The 26,124-nt window shown below is 42.3% G+C and overlaps 1 protein-coding gene across 3 annotated transcripts in view; it reads right to left on the bottom strand.

Annotated features, from left to right (window-relative positions):
* Positions 1 to 128: 128 nt before the first annotated feature.
* Positions 129 to 26,124, bottom strand: part of arid4b (AT-rich interaction domain 4B) — a 67,291-nt gene continuing 41,295 nt past the window's right edge. For 2 of the 3 annotated variants that reach the window (XM_088351237.1, XM_088351239.1), the window contains 8 exons: positions 21,707 to 21,889; positions 16,938 to 17,022; positions 15,424 to 15,607; positions 12,346 to 13,434; positions 10,038 to 10,148; positions 8,114 to 8,305; positions 5,895 to 6,041; positions 129 to 3,003 (listed from right to left, as the gene is read on the bottom strand). In XM_088351237.1, coding sequence (XP_088207363.1) covers positions 2,861 to 3,003; positions 5,895 to 6,041; positions 8,114 to 8,305; positions 10,038 to 10,148; positions 12,346 to 13,434; positions 15,424 to 15,607; positions 16,938 to 17,022; positions 21,707 to 21,889 — 2,134 coding nt within the window. In that variant the 3' untranslated portion in view covers positions 129 to 2,860. The remainder of the gene's footprint in view (positions 3,004 to 5,894; positions 6,042 to 8,113; positions 8,306 to 10,037; positions 10,149 to 12,345; positions 13,435 to 15,423; positions 15,608 to 16,937; positions 17,023 to 21,706; positions 21,890 to 26,124) is intronic. The other variant, XM_088351240.1, reaches the window with a different exon arrangement.

Genomic DNA, 26,124 nt, shown 5'->3' with positions numbered 1-26,124 from the left:
CATTATACTCTCGGTTAATTCCCGCCCACACCGTACCAGAAAAAATGTACTAATGCTCGAGTTATTAAAATTAAGAGTAAATATAAAATTAATAAACCGTAGAATAGGAAAAAAAAGCAACAGAGTAAAATATTTCACAAACTATGGCATTTATTTCAAACAGAGGCTTTTTCTTTGCATTTGTACAATAAATTACACATTAACGTCATAGAATGAATCTAATAAATACTTTTTTTTATCATAATCTATGACTAACATTTTTCCAGTTAGCCTCGATAAAAACCAACATTCTTCTCTTACGAGCACGAACTAATAAAAACGAATACAAAGTAAGTGAAACGTGAGATAAAAAAGGGGGGGAAAGTAAAACGACGATATAAATGAAAAGAATAAGAGGGAAAAAAGGGAGGACACGCGTGCCTTGGCGCAATATTTACACAAAGTACAATTAAAATCATAAAACTGTCTGTACAGAAAAGTACATTATTAACAGTGCAAGATATTAAATAACTGGACTCCAAAACACTTCTGGATATACAAATCTCTAACAAAAATGACATACAAGTGCTAAACCAAGCGTAACTCCGGGTTATCGTCAGGTCGAGGTCTCTGAAAACGATTCGTATACAGTATCGTAGAAACGCACATTTGCAATTGATTTCAGTTTGAAAAGAAGCGTGACTGTTGAGGATATATGAACATAAATATCTTCTTCTGGTTTACAAACACTGTACACGGGATAAGCTTCATTTTGGCTGTCGATACCTTATATGGCTGTTTTCAAGTGATGGTAATTGATGAATCATGAAGTTAAAATGCAGAGATGGGGAAACAAAAGCGAATCATAAAAGGCAGAGGAAGTGAAATAACGTTGCCATTCATTTCACGCTTTTCAGTAGTAGTTCAATACAGTTGGTTCTACGACTATCGTTCTGACGAAAGCCTTCGGGAGGTACAAACGCAGTTGGTTCTACGATTACCTTTGTGACGAACGCTTTCACGGAACGATAATCTGTCAAAAACCTTTACGTACTAACAAACGCACACAATCAGTCTATTGGTTATACGACGATCATCGCGTTGAAAGCCTTCACAAAGGTACAAATACGCATTATCGTTCCGGTCCGTCGCTTCTACGACTATCATAACAATGAACACCTCCGCGTAGCTACAAACGCATACAACCGATCCGGTCTGTTAGTTCTACGTTCATCTTTCTGATGAAATCTTTCACGTGGGTTCAAACACAAGCTATCGGCCCGTCGGTTCTACGATTATCGTTTTGACGAAGGTACAAATGCACGTTATCGGTCAGTTGTTTGTAGGATTAGCGTTCTGTGGAAGACGTTCACGTTGGTAGAAACGTACATAATATGTCCGATGGTTCTACTCCGACTATCATTCTCCAGAAAAACTTCGCGTAGGTACAAACGCACGCAACCTGCCTGTTGTTTCGACATGATCCTTCTGATGACGTCGGTACAAACGCACATCATCGGTTCTTTGGTTCTATCATTCCGATAAAAGCCTTCACATACAAACAAATGCACACCATCAGTCCGTTGGTTGTACGATTCTCACCCTGAAGGACGCTTTCACATAGGTATAAGCGCACATAATTGGTCTGTTGGTTCCACCATTATCTCTCCGATGACGTAGGTACAAACGCACGTAATGAGTCCTTTGGGTATGCCACTGTCATTCTCATGAAAGCCATCACGTAGGTACAAATGCACATAATTGGTCTGTTTGTACAATTAGCATCTAGTGGAAGACGTTCATCAGCTCGTTGGTTCTCCGTCGATCGTTCCGAGGACCACGGAGGTACGAACGCACATTATAGGTCTGCCGTTTCTACGATTTTCATTCTGATGACGTAGGTCAAAACGCACACGATCGATCCCTCCCTGCGGCGTTCTCAATCCATCACATTTCTGTCTTTCCCTCCAAGTGCCACGTGGAAAATAACTCAAAGGCACTACAGTATCATACCATCTTCCAACCATCGTGGCTACCAGTGACCTCCGAGACTCGCGCGTGCCCGAAGGAGATACGAGTTGTCAATCGATGACGGACAGGGAAATTGATCACGATACAAATTTTTTTGCCCTTAATGGTCCGAAAATTCTTCTATCAAAACGTAAGCTCGGATAAAAATGGACTCTGTCCTTCATTAGCAGGCAGTCGATGAAAACATCCACCGCGAGAAAAAGAGGCCTGTAATACAATATAAAAAGAATTGAATAAAGAAAGAAATAAAGGAGGAGGGCAAGAAAGACAGGAAGCAATAAAGAAGATGGGCAAAAAAGACTGGAGGCGATTGAGGAGGTGGGAAAGAGCAAGAAAGACTGGAGGCGATAAAGAAGGAGAGAAAGAAAGACGGGAAGAAATAAAAGGAGAGAAAGACAGACGGGAGGAAATAAAGGAGGAGAAAAAGACAGACGGGAGGAAATAAAGGAGGAGAAAAAGACAGACAGGAGGGAAAAAAGGAGGAGAGAAAGACAGGCGGGAGAACATAAAAGAGAAGAGAAAGCGATCTATTGCTTTGAAAAACGGCCTATTCCGATGAAATCTCACAAGAAAGACGATTGGGAATCCGTTCGGACAAATTTGAAGGACCTCCCCCGCGCAACTGTCCCGAAAGTGCACTTAAGTGCCGATAGCTTGCCGAAAAAACAGTTGTCGATAGAAAATAGTGCTTTTTTTTTTCTTTCTTTTTGTCACTGGAATTGTGCCCCGGCTGTTAGAGTTTGTAAATGGACCGTAAGCTCCCGTGGGAAGCGAGAAGGGCGCCGAGCGGCCCCAGGATACTGCTGGTGAAGTGCGCGGTGCCGCGGCGAGCCCTCTCCCATCCGTCCTGTCACCTGCACTCCACCGATAAGTTCTGCGAGGAGGACGAGGAGGACGATACCGGTTGGTCGGCTAGCGTTAGCATGACGGCTGCCGTCAGTGAGCTGGAGGAGGGCGAGGAGGAGGAGGAGGAAGACGACGCCGCCGCCGTGTCTGCGGATGGGGAAAAAAGGCTTGAGATCATCCAAGTGTGCTACAGCCAGACATGGGGACTTGAGACTTAGTGACTTGGACTCGAGTCGACTCGAGTCGCTGTTTTTATGACTTGTGACTTGACTTGGACTTGGCAATCTAAGACTCGGGACTTGACTTGTGACTTGACTTGCCCAAGAAAAAAATACTTGGGACTTACTTGGGACTTGAAGGTGAAGACTTGAGACTTACTTGAGACTTGCACATGTGTGACTTGGTCCCATGTCTGGCTACAGCAAACCTCAAAAGGGATCTCTGCTGGATCATCTAAGTGATATTTTAGAAAACCTTTATATTTATATATATATATATATATTTATATATATATATGGCTCTTTTCATGAGTACATATGGCGCCGAAATAAAAGGTAACTTTTGCACATCTCTCTGTGGCGTTCCAAAGTCAAGCGATTTCATCCCGGTCCATATGAAGCCGAAGCAACTTCATGCAGAAGTTGGATAAGAAACCATTTAAACCAATGAATAGATACGCTGGCGAAGGACTTTGATTGGGTAAGCAGTACAAGTGGGCGGATCCCTTCTCTCTCTCGCTCAGTGCAGTCTACACCCAAAGTGAATATGACCATATGCTTATCGTTTGCAGTCATTTGTGACATTTTTACAAAAGAACTTTGCATGCACATTGTTTTGAAACCGTTATGAAGGACAAATTTCATGGAAAAAATGGCCTCAACACTCTTAACTGAAGGTTGAAAGACATATTGTAAATGGCATATTTACCGTAAATTCCGGACTATAAGCCGCTACTTTTTTCCCAAATGTTCAACCCTGCGGCTTATTCAGTGATGCGGCCAATTTATGTCATTTTTCTAACGGCCGCCAGCGGCGCTCGAGTACAAAAGGTAAGATTTAGACCGCTGGAATTTATGCGCCGAGGAAGACTGCAACTTCTTATCTTGTGCACACATTAAATTAGCGTAAACTTACCCTCATCATGTAAATTGCAAAAAGAAAAGCACATTTCAAGCTAAACGCAATCGAGCAATCCGATAAAGAAGGAAACGGAGCTATCGCACGCAAACTTTACTTGCGAGCGTGTTGCTAGCGTGTTTTGGAATAAGGGAGCGTGGGACGACGTCTATGTGACAAAGTCTCTTTCCGATACAGAGGAAGACGACTTTGATGACATCAGTTCTAAGGAGGAAGATGAGGACGGTTTACCGTGACTATTAAAAGTACGGTATATTTTTTTAACAGGCCCGTTTGTTTTTCAAGTGTGTTGTTAGTAGCGTGTTGCTACCTGTCACAGTCACGGTTTGGGATGAAAGTTATATTATTATTATTAAAGCTTTTAAAACTCTCTCGGTGTACCGGCTTTCTTTGTAAATATGTGTAACCATGTATAATATGTATTTGCAACTGTATATTTTTGTAATGTATTTATTTGAGACACTTATTCTGATATGTTTTGCGAATTAAAAAAGAGGGGCGGAGCGAACACGGGCTGACGGGAAGTGGGGTAAAGGTGAGTGAGACCTGTTGTCGCCGCGGACAATAGTGGATATATATTTTTCCCACCCTTACCTTTGGAAGTATAGACTTTTTTTCCTTGGATTACTTTCAACGGGACCCAGACTCTGCAGGTCTGCATCAAACCTTAAGTACCGGTATCATTTTCCGTTCATTTTGTCGGCTGTGGTTTTTGGACTGTGTACTTTATACAATCGCGGGACTCAAAGTCGGATTTGGGTTAAATTCGTGATTGTGTTACATGTTTTATTGTGGGCGCATGTGGCTTATATACAGGTGCGGCTTGTGCTAGTACAAAAGCGATTATCCTCTTAAAATGTAGTGGGTGCGGCTTATAATCAGGTGCGCTCTATAGTCCGAAATTTACGTTACATTGATTTGGGACACAGGATTTGGCATTATTATCATTTCATACATTTGATGAAATCATCAAATGACACACAGTGAGATCAAATGTGCTGAAGAATTCGCTTTTGTTTAGAGAGCGTGTTTGGCAGTTTTTTCAATTTTGTCTCTCAATTTCTTTTTAAAACATTTTTGCTTTTATGGCTCTTTGGGTCAAAAAGGTTCCTGACCCCTGCTCTAAAAGATCATCTGGATCATTCAATTGTTTTTAAGACAACTCCAGAAAGATCCTTTTGGATGATCTATATCCTCTCTAAAAAAATTGAGAACATATTTTTCTCGATCATGCAAGTATTTGCAAGCAAACTGCTCAAATATTGTCTTCTAGATCTTCCAAATGATCATCAGCCAAAGTCTAAAAAATGATCTACAAGATCATCAAAGTGCTCTCTTGTTAACTACTAAAAGATCCTCTTCTCGATCATCCAAATCTTCTCGGTCAAACTTCTGTCTTCACTCTTTTGGATCACCCGCGTACTTCCAAGCAAAAAAATAACTCAAGTACCTTCTAGCAAACCTTTTAAATATAATCACATGAAACGTTGAATTGCTCTTTAGCAATTAATCAATCAATCGATATCCCGAAGCCATATGGCCCCAGTGGAAGGTGGCTAGAGTAAAGAATACACTCACAATCACCAAACATCCATTAGCAAACTTCTTAGATATCATCGAAGTGATCTATAGTAACCATATGACAGAACGTGCACTTCCGGATGATCTAAGTCTTCCCTAGCACATTTCTAAAATATCCTATTCTAGATCATCTAAATATCTGTAGCAAACTCCTGAAAGATCCTCTTCTGGATTATCTAGGGGATCTCTGGCAAACTAATAAAATATCCTCTTTTGAATTAGTCAAATGCTCTCTAGAAAACTTCTCTTCTGGATCATCCAAGTTCTCTGTAGTAAGTTCCGCAATCGGTGCTCGACTCATATTTTGGTGCTCTACTCACTTTCCAGTTCCTTCTTCTTCATGCGCTTGCGCCTCCTGTCAATGGAGGCCACCTCCGATTTGAGCGAGAGGTAATGGTTTCGGATGTCCTGGAGCTTATCCTGAAGGAAGGAGATCCTCTCCAGACTGCTCATTTTCTCCAGGTCAGCTGGTGGACGAGAAATCACAAAGACATTATAAAGGTTCGGTAAACATGTCTCGAAAAAGTGGCGTTGGAGATCTCCAGTGCCTTGTGCACATTATAGAGAGATGGAGAGGAGACACAACCAAGTTGTGCTATGATGTCTATTGAAAACCAACATATTTTGTAATGACAATCAATGTCAGATAATCGAATATTACAGCATAGCTCCATGCGACCGATTATGACCGAGCTCTCCAGTGCCGTGCTTACAATCTGAAGAAATAGAGAGGAGAAACGACCATGTTGTGCCAACAATTCTATATAAAATCTAAATATCCTCTGAAGACAGTGTTGGATGATTGAATATTATAGCATGGGCCCATGCAACTGATTATGGCTTAGATATCCAGTGGCTTGCTTACATTAAGAGAGAAAGGGAAGACAAGACTACCGTAAATTCCGGACTATAAGCCGCTACTTTTTTCCCAAACGTTCAACCCTGCGGCTTATTCAGTGATGCGGCCAATTTTTGTAATTTTTGTAACGGCCGCTAGCAGCGCTCGAGTACAAAAGGTAAGATTTAGACCAGTGGAATATATGCGCTGAGGAAGACTGCAACTTCTTAGCTTGTGCACAAATTAAACTAGCGTAGACATATCCTCATCATGCAAATTGCAAAAAGAAAGGCACATGACGCAACTTTCAAGCTAAACGCAATCGAGCAGTCCGATAGAGAAGGAAACAGAGCTACCGCACGTAAAGTTTACTTTGAGAGCGTGATGCTAGCGTGCTTTTGAATGAGGGAGCGTGGGACGACGTCTATGTGACAAAGTCTCTTTTCCATACTGAAGGAAGACGACTTTGATGACGTCAGTTATAAGGAGGAAGATGAGGACGGTTTACCGTGCTTACTACAATTACGTTTTTTTTTTTTAACAGAGCAGTCTACTGTGTTGCGAGCGTGTTGCTAGTAGCGTTTTGCTACCCTTCACAGGCACGGTTTGGGATGAAAGTTATGATATTATTATTAAAGCTTTGAAAACTCTCTCGGTGTAACGTCTTTCTTTGTAAATATGTGTAACCATGTATAATATGGATTTAAAACTGTATATTTTTGTAATGTATTTATTTTAGAAACTTATTCTGATATGTTTTGTACGAGCAAATGAGAAAGAAGGGGCGGGGCAAACGCGGGCTGACGGAAAGTGGAGTAAAGGTGAGACGTGTTTGTGGACGCGGCCGACAATAGTGGATATATGTTTTTCCCACCCTTCCCTTTGGAAATATAAACTTTTTTTCTTTGGATTACTTTCAACGGGCACCCGGACTCTGCAGGTCTGCATTAAATCTTAAGTACCGGTATCATTTTCCGTTCATTTTGCCGGCTGTGCTTTTTGGACTGTATCGGGTATGGGTTAATTTCGTGTTTATATTGAGTTTTTTCAATGTGAGCGCATGCGGCTAATATACAGGTGCGGCTTGTGTATGTACAAAATCGGTTTCCCTCCCGAAATGCGGTGGGTGCGGCTTATAATCAGGTGCGCTCTATAGTCCGGAATTTACGGTATATTTTGCGCCAGTATCTCCATAGAAAATCCAAATATATACTAATAACACACATTGTTGACTGATTGAATATTATACATGTGACGGATTATGGCTGAGTATTCCAGTGACTCACTTACATTATGAAGAGATAGAGAGGAGAAACGACCATGTCGTGCTACTACTTGGATAGAAAAATCAAAATATCTAGTGTTGGATGATTGACTATTACACTGTGGCTCCATGCGACTGATGATGGTGGAACTCTCCAGTGACTCACGCACATTTTTAAAGAGGTAAAGAGGAGACATGACCAAGTTGTGCTTGTATTCCAATAGAAAATCCAAATATACGTAGTTTCATGAGGAAAAGAAATGCTTCGAATCTTTCTAACAAATCGTGTCGGCTGATCGAATATTTTACCGTGGTGTCAGGTTTCACATTCTTGCTCTCTTTCGTATCGGGCCGATAACAATGTCCTCCTATTTGGTCGTTATCATCCCCATTACTACGTAAACACGTAATTTTTTAAGGGAAAGTATTCCACTCACACATCTGGAAGCTCCACTTGTAAACCCGCGGCGACCTGCCATGGTTGTCCCGGTGCTGCGATTGGTCACCGTCGCCCGTCTTGTGGTATTTGTGGCCCGCCGGTGGAGATCGCCCCGGACATTTGGGCGAGACGGCCACTTTCACGTCCGCCGTCTCGCTCTTGGATTGGTCTTCGCTGTCGCTGCTGTTGGCTAAAGGACAGAAGTCGGAGTTGGCGATTGTAAAGTAACGAAAATTGCGGACTATAAGCCGCTACTTTTTCCCCAAATGTTCAGCCCTGCGGCTAATTCAGTGAAGCGGCCAATTTATGGAATTTTTCTAACGGCCACCAGCAGCACTCGAGTATAAAAGGTAAGATTAAGACCAGTAGAATATGCGCACCAAGAAAGACTGCAACCCCTAAGTTTATGCAAACATTGTCTGTAAAGGAAAGGTATGTTCCGATAATGAGGAAGACGCCCTTGAAGACGATACTCATGAGGAGGAAGTTGAGGACGATCTACCGTGAATTTCCCAATACGGTATGCATTGCAAGCGTGATCCTACTAGCGTGTTGGTACCTTTCAAAGAAACGGTTTGGGATGAAAGTTATATTATTATTATTAAAGCTTTGAAAACTCTCTCAGTGTACAGTCTTTCTTCGTAAATATGTGTAACCATGTATAATATGTATTTGCAACTGTATATTTTAGTAATGTATTTATTTTAGAGATTTATTCTGTTATGTGTTCTACGAGCGAATCAAAAAGAAGGGGTGGAGCAAACGCGGGCTGATGGGAAGTGGGGTAAAGCTGAGTTACCGGTAGATCTGTCTGTTGTCGCAGCGGACAATAGTGGATATATATTTTTCCCACCCTTAACTTTGGAAATATACATTTTGTTTCCTTAGATTACTTTCAACGGGACCCGGACTTTACAAGTCTGCATCATACGTTAATTACGGGTATCATTTTCCACTCATGATGCTGATTGTGGTTCTCAGATTGTCTACTAATTATTTAGTTACAATCATGGAATTTATAGCCTGGTCTGGGTTAAACTTGTGATGGTGTCACAAGTTTTGATGCGTGCGCACGCGGCTTGTACAGAGGTGCGGCTTGTTTAAGTAAAAAAGTGGCAAATCACTTAATAAGTGGAAGGTGCGGCTTATAATCAGGTGCGCTCTTTAGTCCGGATTTTACAGTAAGCTACTTTTAGTCATAGTGTATTTCTCAGACTCCTATGTTACAAATTAACTTGCTATGAAATTAACTTGTTTAACCTGTTTTTCTATTTTTAATACACAAGTAATCGTTTACACACACACATATTCAAATATCCACGTTTTTCAGTCTTTTTCCATAGTATGTAATGTAATGCGTGACTCCATTGTATGTACAGTGGAACCTCGGTTTTCGAACGACTCTCAGTTGGAACAAATCTGAGTCCGACCCAAAATTTCGAGAAATTCTTGCTTCGCTGTTCGGTCAAAAAAATCGGAGTTGGAACCCGGCATGTTAGCGTAATCTTTCGTACGGAAGATTACGATAACGCGAACGTACGATTAGCCCGTGTTAGCTTCATGTTTACGTTAAACATTCATGGTAAACATTCAGGGTGTTGGAACGGATTCAAACGATTTACATTATTTTTAATGGGAAAAATGATTTCGGTGATCGAACAAATCGGTTCTGGAACAGGGTTCTGGAACGGATTATGGTCGAGAACCCAGGTTCCACTGTACTGCGCGTGCGCTGCTGAAACCAGAAGTAGATGAGAAGGATCCGGTCAAGCGAGCTAGCGGATCCCTTCCACTACTGCAGTAGTAAAAACCCCATTTTTCCTACTTCTGCCTGAATTCTTTGGTCAGCCGTGGCTTTATATCTTTATAGACTCGACAGCGATACTTGGGCAAAAAAAGAGACCGGGTTTCGGCACGATTACCTGTTTTGCGGTTCTTTTTGGGGGGCACGGAGAGGCTCTTGCGGCTCGGCTTGGGTTTTTTGGCAACGCCGCCCGGCTGGGATTCTTTCGGCCGTTTCTGACTTGTGGGTGCTTCCGAAACAAAGAAGGAAAACCATCAGGAGATAAGAAGACAGGAATAAATGACATTAGTAAGTGTTTTTTCAAAGAGATAAGTCAATATGTACAAGGGTTGGGCCAATGGTGCCGATTCGATTGATATCACAATTCTCAATAATTACGATTCCACAAGTATTGCGAATTGATAAAATTGATAGTTGATATTTCATTTTCTTTGCTAAAAGAATACAAATGTAATGATACACTTCTGGGACATTAAGTCATCGACTGAAAACGTCAAAGTAACACAAATGTGATCCCTTAACAAAGTTAACAATCTAAGATGATAAAATAAAGCCTACTACTAGAGACTGTTCAGGCCAGAATCCATCGGGAACCAGGCTTGTTCCAGTTTGCACAAACAAACTACAGCAGGCAAATGTTCTGTAAAAATATCTGTTGTGTACGTTCATTTAAAGTTCGTTACTTTAATTTGAAGTGAGCAGTCTTGATCTCATATCCGTCAACCTCAGCCAATTGCTCCCTGGATGAATGCAATTCTCTTTATTAAATGATAATAAACCTTCCAAACACAAAGCAGCACCTATTGACTCACATCAAGACAGACTATGTAGAATACCACCACAATATTAGCAATCTGCTTCCAGCGATGGAGACGATCCGTATGAGAGCCGAAATGGGCAAGACGATATTTTTCTTTTTCTTTTTGTTTCCCTTTAAAAATTGTTTGACAGTGTACGCAATTTTAAATGATCAAAAATGTATAAACTACGGGACAACGTATAAGTTGAGAGGTATGCAATCTTTGTCACTCGTCCTTGGAGAAAAAAAAAGAAAAAAAACACCCACTCCTTCCTCCAGGGTGAGTGTTCATAATAAACCTGCATTTTATTTTATCTTATTTCTGTATCGTTTATGTTTAATCGCTATTTGTCTTCTTAATCACCAAGAAGATGTGTTTGATAGCTATCTCAGCTTCACTTGGATGCTTTTGGGAGGTCGGGATTGGGCCAATTAGTTTGTAATGAGTGTTCCCTCTAAGCTGCGCGCTTGCGCAATTGCGCACTGCTCGCAAATTCACAAGAAAATCTAGCCTGCGCACAAAAATGAGGCCTCAAAATTACTCATTAAGAAGCAACTTAAGTCAAAGTTACAGTGCATGAAGGTAGAAGTACTCGGGTTCCCCTGACGTTGTGTCCTAAATGCGGTATTTGGAAGTCGAGTCGAGGTAGAACGAAGTTGAGTAAAGTTAGTAGAGTTTGTCGAGGAACCGGCTTCTTCGGCTGGGCTCACTAAAAGGAACCGGCTCTTTCGGGTCCTTAACGGCTCTTCGGGTGTTTTTTTTCTTCTTTAATCTCAACATGACCAAATATGATGTAAAATGACGCACAGAATGACTTAAAGGAATAGAACAAAAAAGAAAAAAATACCAAAATGAAAAAGGAGTGAAAAGCTGAGAAAAAAAGAAAAAAAAGGAAGAGAAAAAAGAAGGAAAAATTTAGAAAAAAGCCAGAAAAAAGATAAGAAAGTAATATAGGAAAAAAATAGAGAACAAAAAGAAAAAAGTAACAGCTCGGAAAAAATAAACACAATGAGATTTTTTTTAAAGGAATTTAAAAAAAAGTAGAAAAAAAACACAGAAAAAAAGAAGAAAAAGTTTGTGTTGCATTCAAATAATTTCCAATGATATCAAGTCAATCTTGTTGCCAACATTGTACTTCCACTCAAAAAATGTGATCTGTATCTTACAACCGACTCAATAAGCCCCCAAAAATGTTAATATTATGCGACAAAATATATCAGGAAATAAAAAGAAATGGATATCTTGTGAAAGAATTGTAAGAACAAACGACGTTTGTAGGCCATCGTACATGAGTCAATTCATTCAAAAGAGAAAAATCATTCAGCATTGCCGGAAACTCAGCAAAATGTAACTTGATGTCAAGTTTTGGACATGTTCGATAATGAATTATCTTGCCACACTTGGGATTGCCGTTGCTCACTGTTGTTTCAAGCGCTGCTCACCGACTGTGTGAACGCTCAGACCCTTAAGGAAAATGACAGGGAACATTGTTCGTAAGTATTTCATATCGGGCCAATTACGAGCAATTTAGGCATCATCTTGGAATTGATACGGCTCAGGTAAAGATCTAACTGTGGCAGGACCTTTTGGTAAGGCAACCTCGCGGAAAACCGGGGATCACTGTACCTTTGGACGTGTGCTCGCTCTCCTGCTGTCCTGCGCCGCCCATCTCCAGGCTGCAGTTGCTGCTGCTGCCGGACGAGGGCGGAGCCTCAAAGACTTTCGGCGGGGAGGCGGCGCCGTCGTCGTCGTCCCTCGGCAGCTCCGCGATCTCGCCGCCTAAACTCTCCACCTCCACCGTGCTGCCGTCGCTTTCGCTGGGACGGCTCGCCGAAACCGCCTCCTCCTTTGGCGGCGCGACTCCGACGGAGGCGGAGCCCAGAGTGGGCGGGGCTCGCGGCGAACCGCCGTCCTCCGAAGCCCCTCCTCTTCCCAGAACCGACTCGGGCGTGGTCGGTGGGGTGTTGAGGACCGAGTTGCTGCCGCTGCTGGGGAACTCCTGCGGCTTTTCGCGGTCGGGCGGTCCCTCCGAGGCGTCGTCTTCCGCTCCCGCCTCCCGCTCGACGCTCGGCGGCGGCGGAGAATTGGCGGCTTCCGTGTCGGAATCCGAGAACAGCTCCTTCAGGGTTTTTTTGGGCCACTGCGCTTGGATGCTGGACCACACGTCCTTCTGTCCTTTGGGACGCACTGCCGTTTTGTCGTCCCCGTTGCCGGACATCTTGGCCCTCTTTTCCGGAATGTCCCAGAAGCCGGCTTGCCCGCTGCCGGATTTGCTCTTGTCTTTCGTCCCGTTGTGTTTTTTCGAAAGGGAGTTTTTGGTTTTCGGGTGGCCCTCGGGACGAGGTCCCGCCCCTTCGTCTTCCGAGCTGCTGCTGGACGAGGCTCCCCTGTCTTCCGCGGCGCCGAAACTACGTCCTTCCGTCTTTCTGGAAGATCCCGACGGCAGCCAATCGGCGCTTCTCGTGGCTCTCTTGGCTTTGGATTGTTTTTTTGGCGCTCCTTCAGATTTCCTCTTTCTGGAGCCGGCCTCCCCGACCGAGATCTCCCGCTCCGCCTCCGCGTTCTTCCCCGAGACCGTAGACGGTTTGGACTCATTTGGGGAAGGACCGACGTCTCGCCATTCCGAAGGTTTTCGAAGCTCCTTTCTACAAGCGTTTCTTTTCTGATGGTTTCCCTTACAATCGTGGTCACTCTCATCGGAAGATAATTCAGACGCTAAAAAAAAAAAAAAAAAAACGGATTTTAGTGCTTCCCATAGAGTTTTGTGAGACCCGAGTGTGGGGAGGTCAGGGGGCATGCTCCCCCAGGAGAAAATCTTGTACATTCTAAATTCAAATGCATCAATACGGTGCATTTTTAGAGCTAAATCGAGAAGCTAGCTCTATGGTGATTGTGTGTCCTTGTAAACTATCCATCCATTATCTGCACCGCTTATCCTCAGTAGGGTCGCGGGGGTGCTCGAGTCCATCCCAGCTATCTTCAGGCAGTGGGCAGGGGACACCCTCGACTGGTCTCAGGGCACACAGGGACAGACAATTCGCTCGCTCATTCATGCCGAGGGACAATTTGGACCGGCCAATTAACCTGACATGCATGTTTTTTGGAATGTGGGAGGAAACCGGAGTGCCCAGGGGAAACCCACGCAAGCACGGGGAGAACATGCAAACTCCACACAGGAAGGTTCAATCTCATGACCTCAGAACTGTGTCGCATATGCGCTAACCACTGTGCCGCCGTGCTACCCAAACTAGTATATAATAGGCGGAACTAGCTTGCAATTTTTACGCTCTGTTAAAAACACCGTCAGTGCCACGAGGAGCGGTAAACCCTTAATTTCTGGTCGCCGTGAGTGAAATAACGTTCAACATGGGATAAATGCGGGGCAGCACGGCGGCGCAGTGGTTAGCGCGTGTCCGGCATAGTTCTGAGGTCACGGGTTCAAATCCAGCTACCGGACTTCCTGTGCTGAGTTTGCATGTTCTCCCCGTGCTTGCGTGAGTTTCCTAAGGGCACTCCGGTTTCCTCCCAAATTTCAGGTGGATTGGCCGGTCCAAATTGTCCCTAGGTGTGAATGAACGAGCGAGTTGTCTGTCCCTGTGTGCCCTGCGATTGGCTGGCAACCAGTTCAGGGTGTCCCCTGCCCACTGCATGATGATTGCTGGGATGGGCTCCAGTACCCCCGCGACCCTACTGAGGATAAGCGGTGCAGCTAATGAGATGAGATGGGATAAATGCGATGCTTGGAAATGTCCCGTTTTACCTAGTTGTTTAACAAAGTGCAGGCGAGGTGGGACAAACATCGCTACAATCAAATGTCATCACGGGGGGAGGGGCCCACAGACCAAGATTCCTGACAGACTGACAGACAAACGTAGAAGAAAACGAGTGATGACCTTTGCAATCATTCATATCATGACAAATCTAGTTATTTCACATTCATACACTGAAGGATTTTAAACATTTGACTAAGAAGGTTTTTATACGATTAAATACAAGTTCCATTTATCGGGTGCAATGAAGATTTTCAACGAGTAGGCTTAAGTTCAATGACAGGTCGCGCTGTTCCGAATGCAGAATATTTTGTCTAGTTCTGTCGATAATAGGACGGCAGGCGATGTTTGGAGAACAAGGCCCTGAGGACTTAGAAACGCTCAGTGTTGTTTTGGTTAATTCCAGACATCGCAACGCTCTTCTCTGAGATGGTGGACCCCACTTGGGGGCTTGACTGGCACGCCCATGGGAGGAGCCGGCACAACCAGCTCGCGGAAAAAAGTGGGCCGAGAGAAGAAACCAGAAGATCGAGAGAGGAGGCTTGACAGAGACTCGAGCGACACTAATTCGGCTAATTTGATGGAGTTCACTTAGTTAAATTGTTTAATAAATGAAATCAGCCCCGTGTGGAAATGCCGGTCTTTTGTCCATCTTTTCCATCAAGAGATGAGCGCGCATTGTTAGGTGAATGTAGGTTGTGTTTGGTTAATGGAGTCAGATAACTCATTTGAACAATTTGGTAAACGATACATTTTAAATATTTAATTCCTAACAATTTGATCACAAATATTTTTCCATTTTTTTAATAAAAAAGTTTATGAGACTCTGGCAGGACAATTTAAACCCTGATTCTTCCTATGTATGGGAAACACTCATATTATGCAATACTGTATTCCGACAAAACTGCCTTTCCTAAAGGAGTCGTGTTGCTACCTTGCAGACCGTTGAGGATAGACGTGATCTCGATGGGCTTGGAGGAGTTCTCTTGGTCCTCACCCTGGTCCAGCTTGGAGAAGACATCCTGACCGAGGTCGCACTTGGAACGAGGGACGCGGTTGGAAGGACCGAAGACGTCTTTGTCGCAGAGCCTCTCCAACCGATCTTGCTCTGCTTTGTTCTTTGAGAAATGAGTCCAAATCAGGAAAACTACTGTAAAAACTGCACTATAGGGTGCGCCTGAATATAAGCCTCACCCGTTATTTTGAAAAAAATAATTCGTACAATAAAAAACACTGGACCTGACATCGTAATGTGATATTTACCCAAAAAAAAGACAGAAGACAGAAAGACTTTACAGTTGGAATAAAAAAAAATCAGATTTTCTGTCCGTAACATGGCACTACCACAGCAGGGAACTTAGAAGAGCTTCGTTAAAAAGGCCACTTAGTTTTTCTAATTTGAGCACCCTCTGGTGGTGGATTTGTCAGTGGCATTTCATTTATAGCAGGCATGTTTTCAGCCACCTATAAAAGGTTTCTCAAGACCTGCGGAAGTCAACAACCAAAAGAGGTGGGCGATATGACGATAGTGAATCACAAAGGTCAACACAATTCTGATTTAAAAAGAAAAATACATTTCAGCTTATTCTCATATTTTCCAGCTCATCCTGGTCTGGAATTGCTAACACGGTGGCTAACCGTATGTTAGCGAATAGCTTCACTTTGAAGGCTCGCTTCAATTTGTCAGCTAGCAATCACTTTAACATTAAATGCTAACTGGTTTTAGCAGCCATTGCTAGTCTCACAAATGCTACAAAGTAGCTAGCAATGTGGATGCAGCCACTAGTTGCTTATGCTAGTCCTCTCTCTGCATTAATGCCTACTGTTGAATTATGCAAACTTCATTATAACATTTGATGAACTTAAATTTAACCCTGTTCAGAAATGGATACATATACTATTGGTCACTTAATGTAATAGTCATTTTTTTTAAAAGGGCAAAATAAATCCTATTTTCTCATATCATCCACTGAATTATTTTACTTTTTTAGCAGGTAAGAATATTCTTTTAGATAGATAGATACTTTATTCATCCCCTTAGGGAAATTCACACTTTTATTGTGTTTTACTGTTTATGAACAGATGAACAGGATGGCTTCGGGGTGCTTTGTTGTAGTTTAGCAACAGCGGAGTGGATGACGTCAAACGCTAGGCCAAAAGTTCGACGTCCCTGCAGCAGATGGAAATTTTTGTGCCCAGGGTTACACCGCCTCGAGTCCGCCTACTCTTCGCTTCCCGCAGGCTTTTGTGTCTCTGTCTGCCCTAACAGCGCTGAAGCCGGGTAGCTCCACTTTAGCGTCCGGGATGCTAGTATAATTATTAGCGATTGTAACTGATATATATTCCGCTTCCTTCACGAAACCATTGCTAAGCTAATACGAAAAACGCCTGACTATCCATAAAATGGTCAGAAGGGTGTTTATTGAACAGTAGTACAAATGTATATACCTTTATTTTTTTCCGGTGCTTTATTTTGGGTACGTTCCTGTCGGCCGGGCGGACCACCTTCTCTGCTTTGACCCATTCGTCGTATCTAAAGAGAGAGGGGAAAAACACAAACATAATCAGAATCTGGAGAATTGCCATAAACAATAGTCACACCACCGGAGACCACACGGCCACATCCAGTTTCTCAATCCAAAAAAAATGCCAAGATACAAAAAAAAAAAGTCTTTAAAGCGGGGGAGTTATATTCATTTGAGCTTGGGGGCCACATGGTAGACAAAAAAATCTCACGGGGGCCGGACTAGTAGATTAAAAAGAAAAATATCATGATAAAAAAGGGAGAAAGGGAGACTGAGCAAGAGAAAGACAGAGGGAATGAGAAAGAGATAAAGGAAGCAAGAGACAGAGAGAGGGGGAGAAAGATAGGGAAAGAGAGAAAGACAAAGAAAGAGCGAGTGAGGGAAAATAGGAAATTGAGAGAAAGAGAGAAAAAGTAAAAAAGATGAGAGAATAGAAAGAGAAAGAAATTGATAGAGACTAAAAAGAGGAGGGGTAGAGAAAAAGAGACAAATACAGTGAAAGAAAGAAAGAGAAAGATGCAAAGAGGGAGAGACAAAGAAAGAGCGAGTGAGGGAAAAATGGTAAATTGAGAGGGAGAGAAAAAGAAAAAAGATGAGGGACAAAGATAAGAGAAAGAGAGAAAGAAAAGGATAGAAAGTAAGAAGAGGAGAGGCAGAGAAAGAGACAAATACAGTGAAAGAAAAATAGAGAGAGAAAATGAGAGAAAGAGAGAAAGATGCAAAGAGGGAGAGACAAAGCAAGAGCGAGTGAGGGAAAAATGGGAAATTGAGAGAAAGAGAGAAAAAGTGAAACAAAAGAGAGAGAAAAAGAGAGGAGAAAGAGAGAAAGAAAGGGATAGAGGGTAAAAAGAGGAGAGGCAGAGAAAAGAGACAAATAAGGTGAAAGAAAGAGAGAAAAGGAGAGAAAGATGCAGAGCGAGAGACAAAGAAAAAGAAGAAATGAAAGATGCAAAGAGGGAGGGACAAAGAAAAACCAAGAGGGAAAAATGGGAAATTGAGAGAGAGAGAGAGAGAGAGAGAGAGAAACGGAAAAAAAGATGAGAGACAAAGAGAGGAGAGAAAGAAAAGGATAGAGCAAAAAGAGGAGAGGCAGAGAAAAGAGACAAATACAGTGAAAGGAAGAAAGAGAGAAAAGGAAAGAAAGATGCAAAGAGCGAGAGACAAAGAAAAAGGAGAAATGAAAGATGCAAAGAGGGAGGGACAAAGAAAGAGCGAGTAAGGGAAAAATGGGAAATTGAGAGAGAGAGAGAGAGAGAGAAAAAAAAAAAGATGAGAGACAAAGAGGAGAGAAAGAAAAGGATAGAGAATAAAAAGAGAGGCAGAGAAAAAGAGACACATACAGTGAAAGAAAGAGAGAAAGAAATACAGCGAGAGTGCCTTTAAGAGTAGTGGCGACATCAAGTGGACATATTTCAAACTACAGCTCATTTTTCGCCCGTGAGGCTCTCAGCATTGTCTCGCGGGCTGGATGAAAGCCCTTGGCAGACCTTATTATTTTAAATACGTAAGCTCAAAAGGAACACGGAGGGAAAACGATGTACAGCAACCACAAAGGCCAACAAGGAACAGGACGCTAACAATAAAAACGGATCGTTCTTGTCGTTTTAGCCAGGGATCGCACCACAATAAGACGACCGAGTGTCCGGTTTCCACAGGTTGAACACCGACCATTGACCCGAACGCGCCAGGGACGGGGTAGGTGGAGCAATTCTACAGGAACTCCAGCAGAACCCCCTGGTGGCCGATCCAAGAATGACACAAGGGGGATACACAGACAAGGGGGGAAGTCAGAACTACTGAGGAGGGTTCAGAACTACTTAAAACCATAGCCACCCAACCGTGCTCAGTTCTGCCCCTAGAGGGAGCTGAATGAATGAATGAATGAATGAATGAAAAAAACTTTATTTGAACATTAAAATAAAACCTGAACAAAAACAATAACTCAACAACAAAATGATGTTACATAATATGTTCAAAAAGGGGTAGTCAGAAGCAAATTCTTTTACTCCCTAACCCCTTCATCTTCCCTATGGGTTGGGTAGGGTTACTTTATCTGGATTACTTTCAATGACTTTTGGATGACTCCAATACCAAATATGCTAATAAAAGACAAAAGAAACGAAATAGGAATCAAATGATGACTCACAACACGTGGTAAGCTATCTCTCTTGGCTTTGATCTCCAGCAAAACCAGGGTTGGGTAGGGTTACTTGAACTGGATTACTTTCAATGACTTTTGGATGACTCCAATACCAAATATGCTCAGAAAAGACAAAAGAAACTAAATAGGAATAAAATGATGACTCACAACACGTGGTAAGCTTTTTCTCCTGGCTTTGATCTCCGGCAAAACGAACATCAAATGCCACAGAAACAAAATGAAAACAAAACCAAAAAGCTTGCCAACATCATTTTTTGCCGTTCCATGTGTTCCGTTACTCCCCAAGCCTGCACAAAATGGAGTCATTTTATTCCTATTTAGTTTCTTTAGTCATTTATTAGCATATTTGGTATTGGAGTCATCCAGAAGTCATTGAAAGTAATCCAGTTAAAGTAACCCTACCCAACCCTGGGTATAACAATAGCAACAATAACACAATGTTGACTAGACGCACTATTCCCAATCTCTCGTACCACTCATACCTGATTTTCTTCATCTCTGTATTCCGCCATTAATGTTTTTTTTGTATTTAAACACGTGAATAGTTAGACATTGTTTGATCTCGTCATGTAAATTGTTCCAAAGTTTGACTCCGCACACAGACACACACATACTTTTCCTGGTGGTTCTCACCTTTGGGATTAGGAATTGACTACAGCCCCTTAAGATATCATTTCCCTCTTTCTGAATGAATCACTTATGGTTGTTTTCTGGCTCAGATTGTTTGCAATTATAAACGGTGAAATTGGGGTGACTGCCTCTAGGTGGCACACTGAACATTTACCTTATTTTCCGCACTATAGGGCGCACCCCGAAAAAATAGTTTTTGGTCCTGTTTTTGACATACATAAGACGCACCGGATTATAAGGCGCTACAATGGGAACGTGGACAAAACAGTCAGATAGTTCAGTCCAACTGATAACCCCCTTAACATTCCCAAAGCTTGCAAAGAAGCAAATACGTGTCTCAGACATATACGGAAACAGTGTCCGTACGATGTCACTCAAATGCATCGTTCCATCATTCGGAAGGTTAAAGTCTTGGGATTCAAGAAATGCCAACCATTCCTTAGTTTCTATTTTCTTTTTCGCTCGCAACTTTACTGTGCATATGACAATAAACACTTGGAATTGAGTTGAATTTAAAAATAGACACTCCATTCCATCCATTATCTGCACCGCTTATCACAGAAACATCGAGTTTGTTGGAATTGAGTTTAATTTAAAAAAGACCCATCACAGAAACATCGATATCACTCTGAAACAGGATACAGGGACAATATAAAACCCGGAGTAGCTCACCGAAGTCGTTGTGTTCACAATAATGTGCAGCCAATGTCCTCTTATATCTGTGAGTGTAGTAAATCCAGGAGAATAAAATATTTACAAATACAGTATAGTAAAAAATGCTTTCTGTATGCCGTCAGCCACCAGCTCTACACATTCATCTTTTTCGGCCAATTGCAGGCTTTGTTTTGCCGCTTCAGCCAATGCTAGCCTGTAAATGATAAAAAGGATCCTCCCCTTGACCTCCGAATAACTTTAGCCAATAGTGATCGATTCAAATGATGATTGACACATCTTTTTCGGCCAATTGCAGGCTTTGTTTTACAGTTTAAGCCAATGCCAGCCTGTAAATGATAAAAAGGATCCTCCCCTTGACTTCCGAATAACTTTAGCCAACAGTAATCGATTCAAATGATGATTGACACATTGGTTAGCCAATAAAACGCCGGTAAACAAATCCCAGCATACACCGCGGACTACTCCACGTTCGGGGGAAAATCGAGTCGGCGGCTGTTGCGTAAGTTGCGAGACCTTGCTATTTAATATTGAGCCATATATAAGGCGCACTGTATTATAAGGCGCATGGTCAGCTTTTGAAAAAAATTAAGACTTTTAGGTGCGCCTTATAGTGCGGAAAATTCGGTACTCTAACCCACCAGCAAAGGAATGAAAGGGAGCTATTTACAGGAATTCGACCAGAACCACCTGACTTCCGATCCAAGAACATAAGAGGGGGGTCCACAGACAGAGATAATCACCTAGAACAATCTAAAGAATGTTTCAAATCGATATGAACCTTGTCCCCCCCCACCAAATTCTGTTTCCGCCACTAGAGGAAGCTCAGATTTATTGTGATTTTTGTCAAAGGCCAAAGGGAGAAGGTAGGGTGACAGCTAACCCACCAGGGAACGGCGAGCGGGGGAGCTACTATCCACGAATTTGAGCAGAACCACCCGGTGGCCGATCCAAGAAACAAACAGGAGCTCAGTGAGTCCGTCGGGAGGGGCGCACAGACAGGGGGTTCAATCACAAATCGGCTAAGAGGAGTTGAGGAGGGTTCCGCACCGCATCGAACCCCGACCGCGCCCCATTCTGTTTGGGCCACTAAAGGGAGATCTGATCGGGGACAAGATCAGTCGAAGCGGGATCGAATCGCCCAATCGGTGGATTTCAAAGTGAGCTTGCCGTTTTGTCTGGGAGGGGGAACAGAGGAATTAGTCTAGCGCCCCCAGGGTCGGTCTTACCTCATGTTCCAGCCACAGTAGTGTACCAGGTAGAGCACCTGTCCCCCCTCGGCGTCTGCCTCTTTGACTGTGGCCTGGTACGTCTTCAGACTGCGGCCTCGACCGTACCTCACCTGCACCTTCATCCCTGGGGGGTAACACTCAAACTCTTCCCCTTCCTCCCCCTCCCGACTGCTGTCATCCCTGCAAGAAAAACAGTTCAGAGCTTTCTCCCCCTAGTCTGATCCAGATAGAAGTACTCCGTCCTAAGCGCACCCTCCCACCTCGGCTCATCTCATCAATTTGACGGGTCTACCAGGACCTGGTCTAGAGATCCTACCATACATAGACGTTGCATTCGTACAAAGGGGGTACAAAGCATTTAGTAGACCCCGATTGAGCAAGTTCTCCAACTTAAAAAAGCACAATCCTCTTCGGGATCATCCAAACTTTCTCAAGCGACATCTAAAAAGATCCTATACTGTATCAAACAAGTCCTCTTGAGTAAACTTTTAAAAGTGTTCTCAATCAAACTTCTGAAATTTCTTCTTTTGGACTATTCAGTGTTTTTTATTATACTTTTAAAATATTTTCTTCCGTAACATCCGATGCATTCTAGAGAATGTCTAAAAGATCCTCTTTTGGAACAGCCAAATATTTTCAAGCAAACTTCTAAAAGATCCTCTAGCTACAAAGTACTTGTATTCCCTAGAAGATGATTCTTTGGAATTTTTCTAGAGAGCAATTTGATGATCTTTTATAAGTTTGATAAAGATTCTTTGAAATATCCAGAGAGTATTTTCTAGAAGCGTGCTGGAGATCGTTTGGACGACACAGAGGAGAATTTTCTAAAAAGGTCTCGGGAAATCTACGAGAGGATCTTTTGGCAGTTGCCAGAAGAGCACTTGAAAGATCCTGAAGAGGAAGTTTGTTACAGCACTTGAGCAATCTTTTAGAGGTTTGATAGTCTTCTTTTGGGAGGTCCAGAAGAGGATATTAAAGAGGTTTTTTAGAGCGCACCTGAAGATCCTCAAAAGGATCTTTTAGAGGTTTTCTAAAGAACACTTGTAGCATATAGAAGAGGACATTTCAGACGCTTGCCAGTAGGTCAGTGGATTATCCAGATGAGGTTGTTTTAGATTTTTTTCTGGAGAGGGCTTGGGATATCTGTACAAGAAGATCTTTAAGGACTTGGCTGAAGAGCACTTGGGTGATTTAGAAGAGGATCCCTTTAAAACTTCATAAAGAGTAATTTGATGATCCAGAACAGGGTCTTTTAGAAGTTTGATAGGCTTCTTTTGGGAGGTCCAGAAGACAATACTACAGAGGTTTTCTAGAGAGCGCTTGGAAGATCAGGAAGAAGATCCTTGAGAAGTTTGGTTGAGAGCTCTCTTTTAGAAGATTCCTAGAGAACACTTGTAGCATATAGAAGTGGTTTTTGTCGCTCGCTAGAAAGCGATTGGATGATCCAGAAAAAGTTGTTCTAGAATTTTTCTCGAAAGTAATCAGGTGATCCAGAGGAGGACCTTTGAGATGTTTGGTTGACTGCACCCGGAAGATCCAGAAGAGGATCGTTTAGAAGTTTGCTTCCTTTGGGTGATCCAGAAGACAATATCACAGAGGTTTTCTAGAGAGTGCTTGGAATATCAGAAAGAAGATCTTTGAGAAGTTTGGTTGAGAACTCTCTTTTAAAAGATTCCTAGAGAACACTTGTAGCATATAGAAGATGTTTTATTAGTCGCTTGCTAGAAAGCAATTGGATGACTAGAAAAGGTTGTTCTAGAATTTTTCCTCGAGAGTAATCGGGAGATCCAGAGGAGAACCCTTTAGATGTTTGGTCGAGAGCATCCGAAAGATTCAGAAGAGGATCGTTTAGAAGTTTGATAGGCTTCTTTTGGGAGGTCCAGAAGAGGATATTAAAGAGGTTTTATAAGAGTGCACCTGGAAGATCAGGAAGAAGATTTTTTAGAAGTTTGGTTGAGAGCTCTCTTTTAGAAGATTCATAGAGAACACTTGTAGCATTAAGAAGAAGATGTTTTAGTCGCTCGCTAGAAAGCAATTGGATGACCAGACAAGGTTGTTTTAGAATTTTTCCTCGAAAGTAATCGGGAGATCCAGAGGACGATCTTTTAGATGTTTAGTCGAGAGCACCAGGAGGATCCAGAAGAGGATCGTTTAGAAGTTTGATAGGCTTCCTTTGGGTGATCCAGAAGACAATAACACAAAGGTTTTCTAGAGAGTGCTTGGAAGATCAGGAAGAAGATCTTTGAGAAGTTTGGTTGAGAGCTCTTTTAGAAGATTCCTAAAGAACACTTGTAGCATATAGAAGATGTTTCAGTCGCTTGCTAGAAAGCAATTGGATGACCAGACAAGGTTGTTCGAGAATTTTTCCTCGAGAGTAATCGGGAGATCCAGAGGAGGACCTTTTAGATGTTTGGTCGAGAGCACCCGGAATATCCAGAAGAGGATCGTTAAGAAGTTTGATATGCTTCCTTTGGGTGATCCAGAAGACAATATCACAGAGGTTTTCTAGAGAGTGCTTGGAAGATCGGGAAGAAGATCTTTGAAAGGCTTGGTTGAGAGCTCTCTTTTAGAAGATTCCTAGAGAACACTTGTAGCATAAAGAAGAAGATGTTTTAGTCGCTCACTAGAAAGCAATTGGATGATCAGACAAGGTTGTTCTAGAATTTTTCCTCGATAATAATCGGTTGATCCAGAGGAGGACCTTTGAGATGATTGGTCGAGAGCACCCGGAAGATCCAGAAGAGAATCTTTCAGAAGTTTGGATGACCTTTTTAAATGGGAGAACTTGTACGAATGCGGTTTGTCCCCACAGTAGACCGTCCAGAATCCTGACCATCCAGCTGTAGATGCACAACCTGGGATTGCCATTCACAGCATGTAGAGAGCAGAGAACAGCCACAAGGAGGAGCTAATGCCAGACAGTCAGCAAAAGCCGCAAAGGGGGTGCCGGTTTAGTGGCTTTCAGGCTAAAGGTTAGCACAGCAAAGCGTGACCCGGCAGAAGCAAAACCTCGACTTCGGTTCCCGTTTTCGGCCCTGACAAACTTCCTAGAGTCCTCGGAGCCGATGGCGGCCATTAGAAGCTCATCTGTGGTGCGACCCAGGACAAATTTGAGTCGATATGACTTAAAACACAGGAAAAAAGTGATACCGGTATACTGATATCACCGAAAAAGGAGATACTGCTATCATGATATTTGGCCTTGATAACTTTGTGATTGTCGTGCTTCTATTTTAGAACTTGGACTGGAGACACAAGCTTCATACTTGAACTATTCTTAAGGACCACATTGCTTCCAGAATTGATATCGCTAAATGCCCGTTCTCAGACAAACTTTATGACTAGGTTATAAATAGATTCATATACAAATAATAGAATACAAAATAAATAAGAAAATAAAAGATATATTTTTTTAATTTCAATTAAAAAATAAAATAAATATGAAATAAAATACAAAATAAAATAGTGACGTGTGACATAATATAAAATAAAAATGTATGACAAATAGAAAAAAATACAAACAGTGAAATATAAAATCAAATAACTACTATTATAAAATATAAATTAAAAAAAGTGAAATATTTATATTTATGATAAAACAAATACAAATGTTAATATAAAACAATCATTTCAAATAATGAAAATATTTGTAAATTTAGGTTTTCATTGCGGGCAGCACGGCGGCGCAGTGGTTAGCGCATGTGCGGCACAGTTCATGTCTTGGGAACCTCCTGCGTGGGTTCAATTCCTGTGCGGAGTTTGTATGTTCTCCCCGTGCTTGCGTGGGTTTCCTCCGGGCACTCCGGTTTCCTCCCACATTCCAAAGACATGCATTTCAGGTGGATTGGCCGGTCCAAATTGTCCCTAGGTGTGAATGAGCGAGCGAGTTGTCTGTCCCTGTGTGCCCTGCGATTGGCTGGCAACCAGTTCAGGGTGTCCCCTGCCCACTGCCTGATGATTGCTGGGATGGGCTCCAGCACCCCCGCGACCCTACTGAGGATAAGCAGTGTAGTGGATGAGATGGGAGATGAGGTTTTCATTGCTCTGTTTATTTATTTACACTACACAACTTATAGACTTTTTTTTCTATTCATTGTTCTTTATATTTTCGTTTTTTTGGGGGGGCCAACTGGAGTGCAACTGTAATCTCGTTGTAGAAATACAACAATAATAAGGGTTATTCTTATTTTATATGTAAATGTGGTTTACAATAAAAAAAAATGAAGAATAAAATAAAGTAAAGATAGGAGTTGCCAGTTTTCCTTCATGTCAAACAGAAAAATCAAGGATGATAGGGCGTTATCATAATGCAATTAGATGGAAGTGAACCACTACAGTGAGCCCCTCCATTTTGAAACAATTACAGTGGTAATGACCCAAAGAAACACATAATCTTCCTCTAAATCTAAATCAAG

Source organism: Urocampus carinirostris, chromosome 13 (assembly GCF_059441175.1).
Source record: "Urocampus carinirostris isolate Australia breed hairy pipefish chromosome 13, RoL_Ucar_1.0, whole genome shotgun sequence".
Classification (NCBI taxonomy): domain Eukaryota; kingdom Metazoa; phylum Chordata; class Actinopteri; order Syngnathiformes; family Syngnathidae; genus Urocampus; species Urocampus carinirostris.
This window is presented reverse-complemented; position numbering and strand designations above follow the sequence as displayed.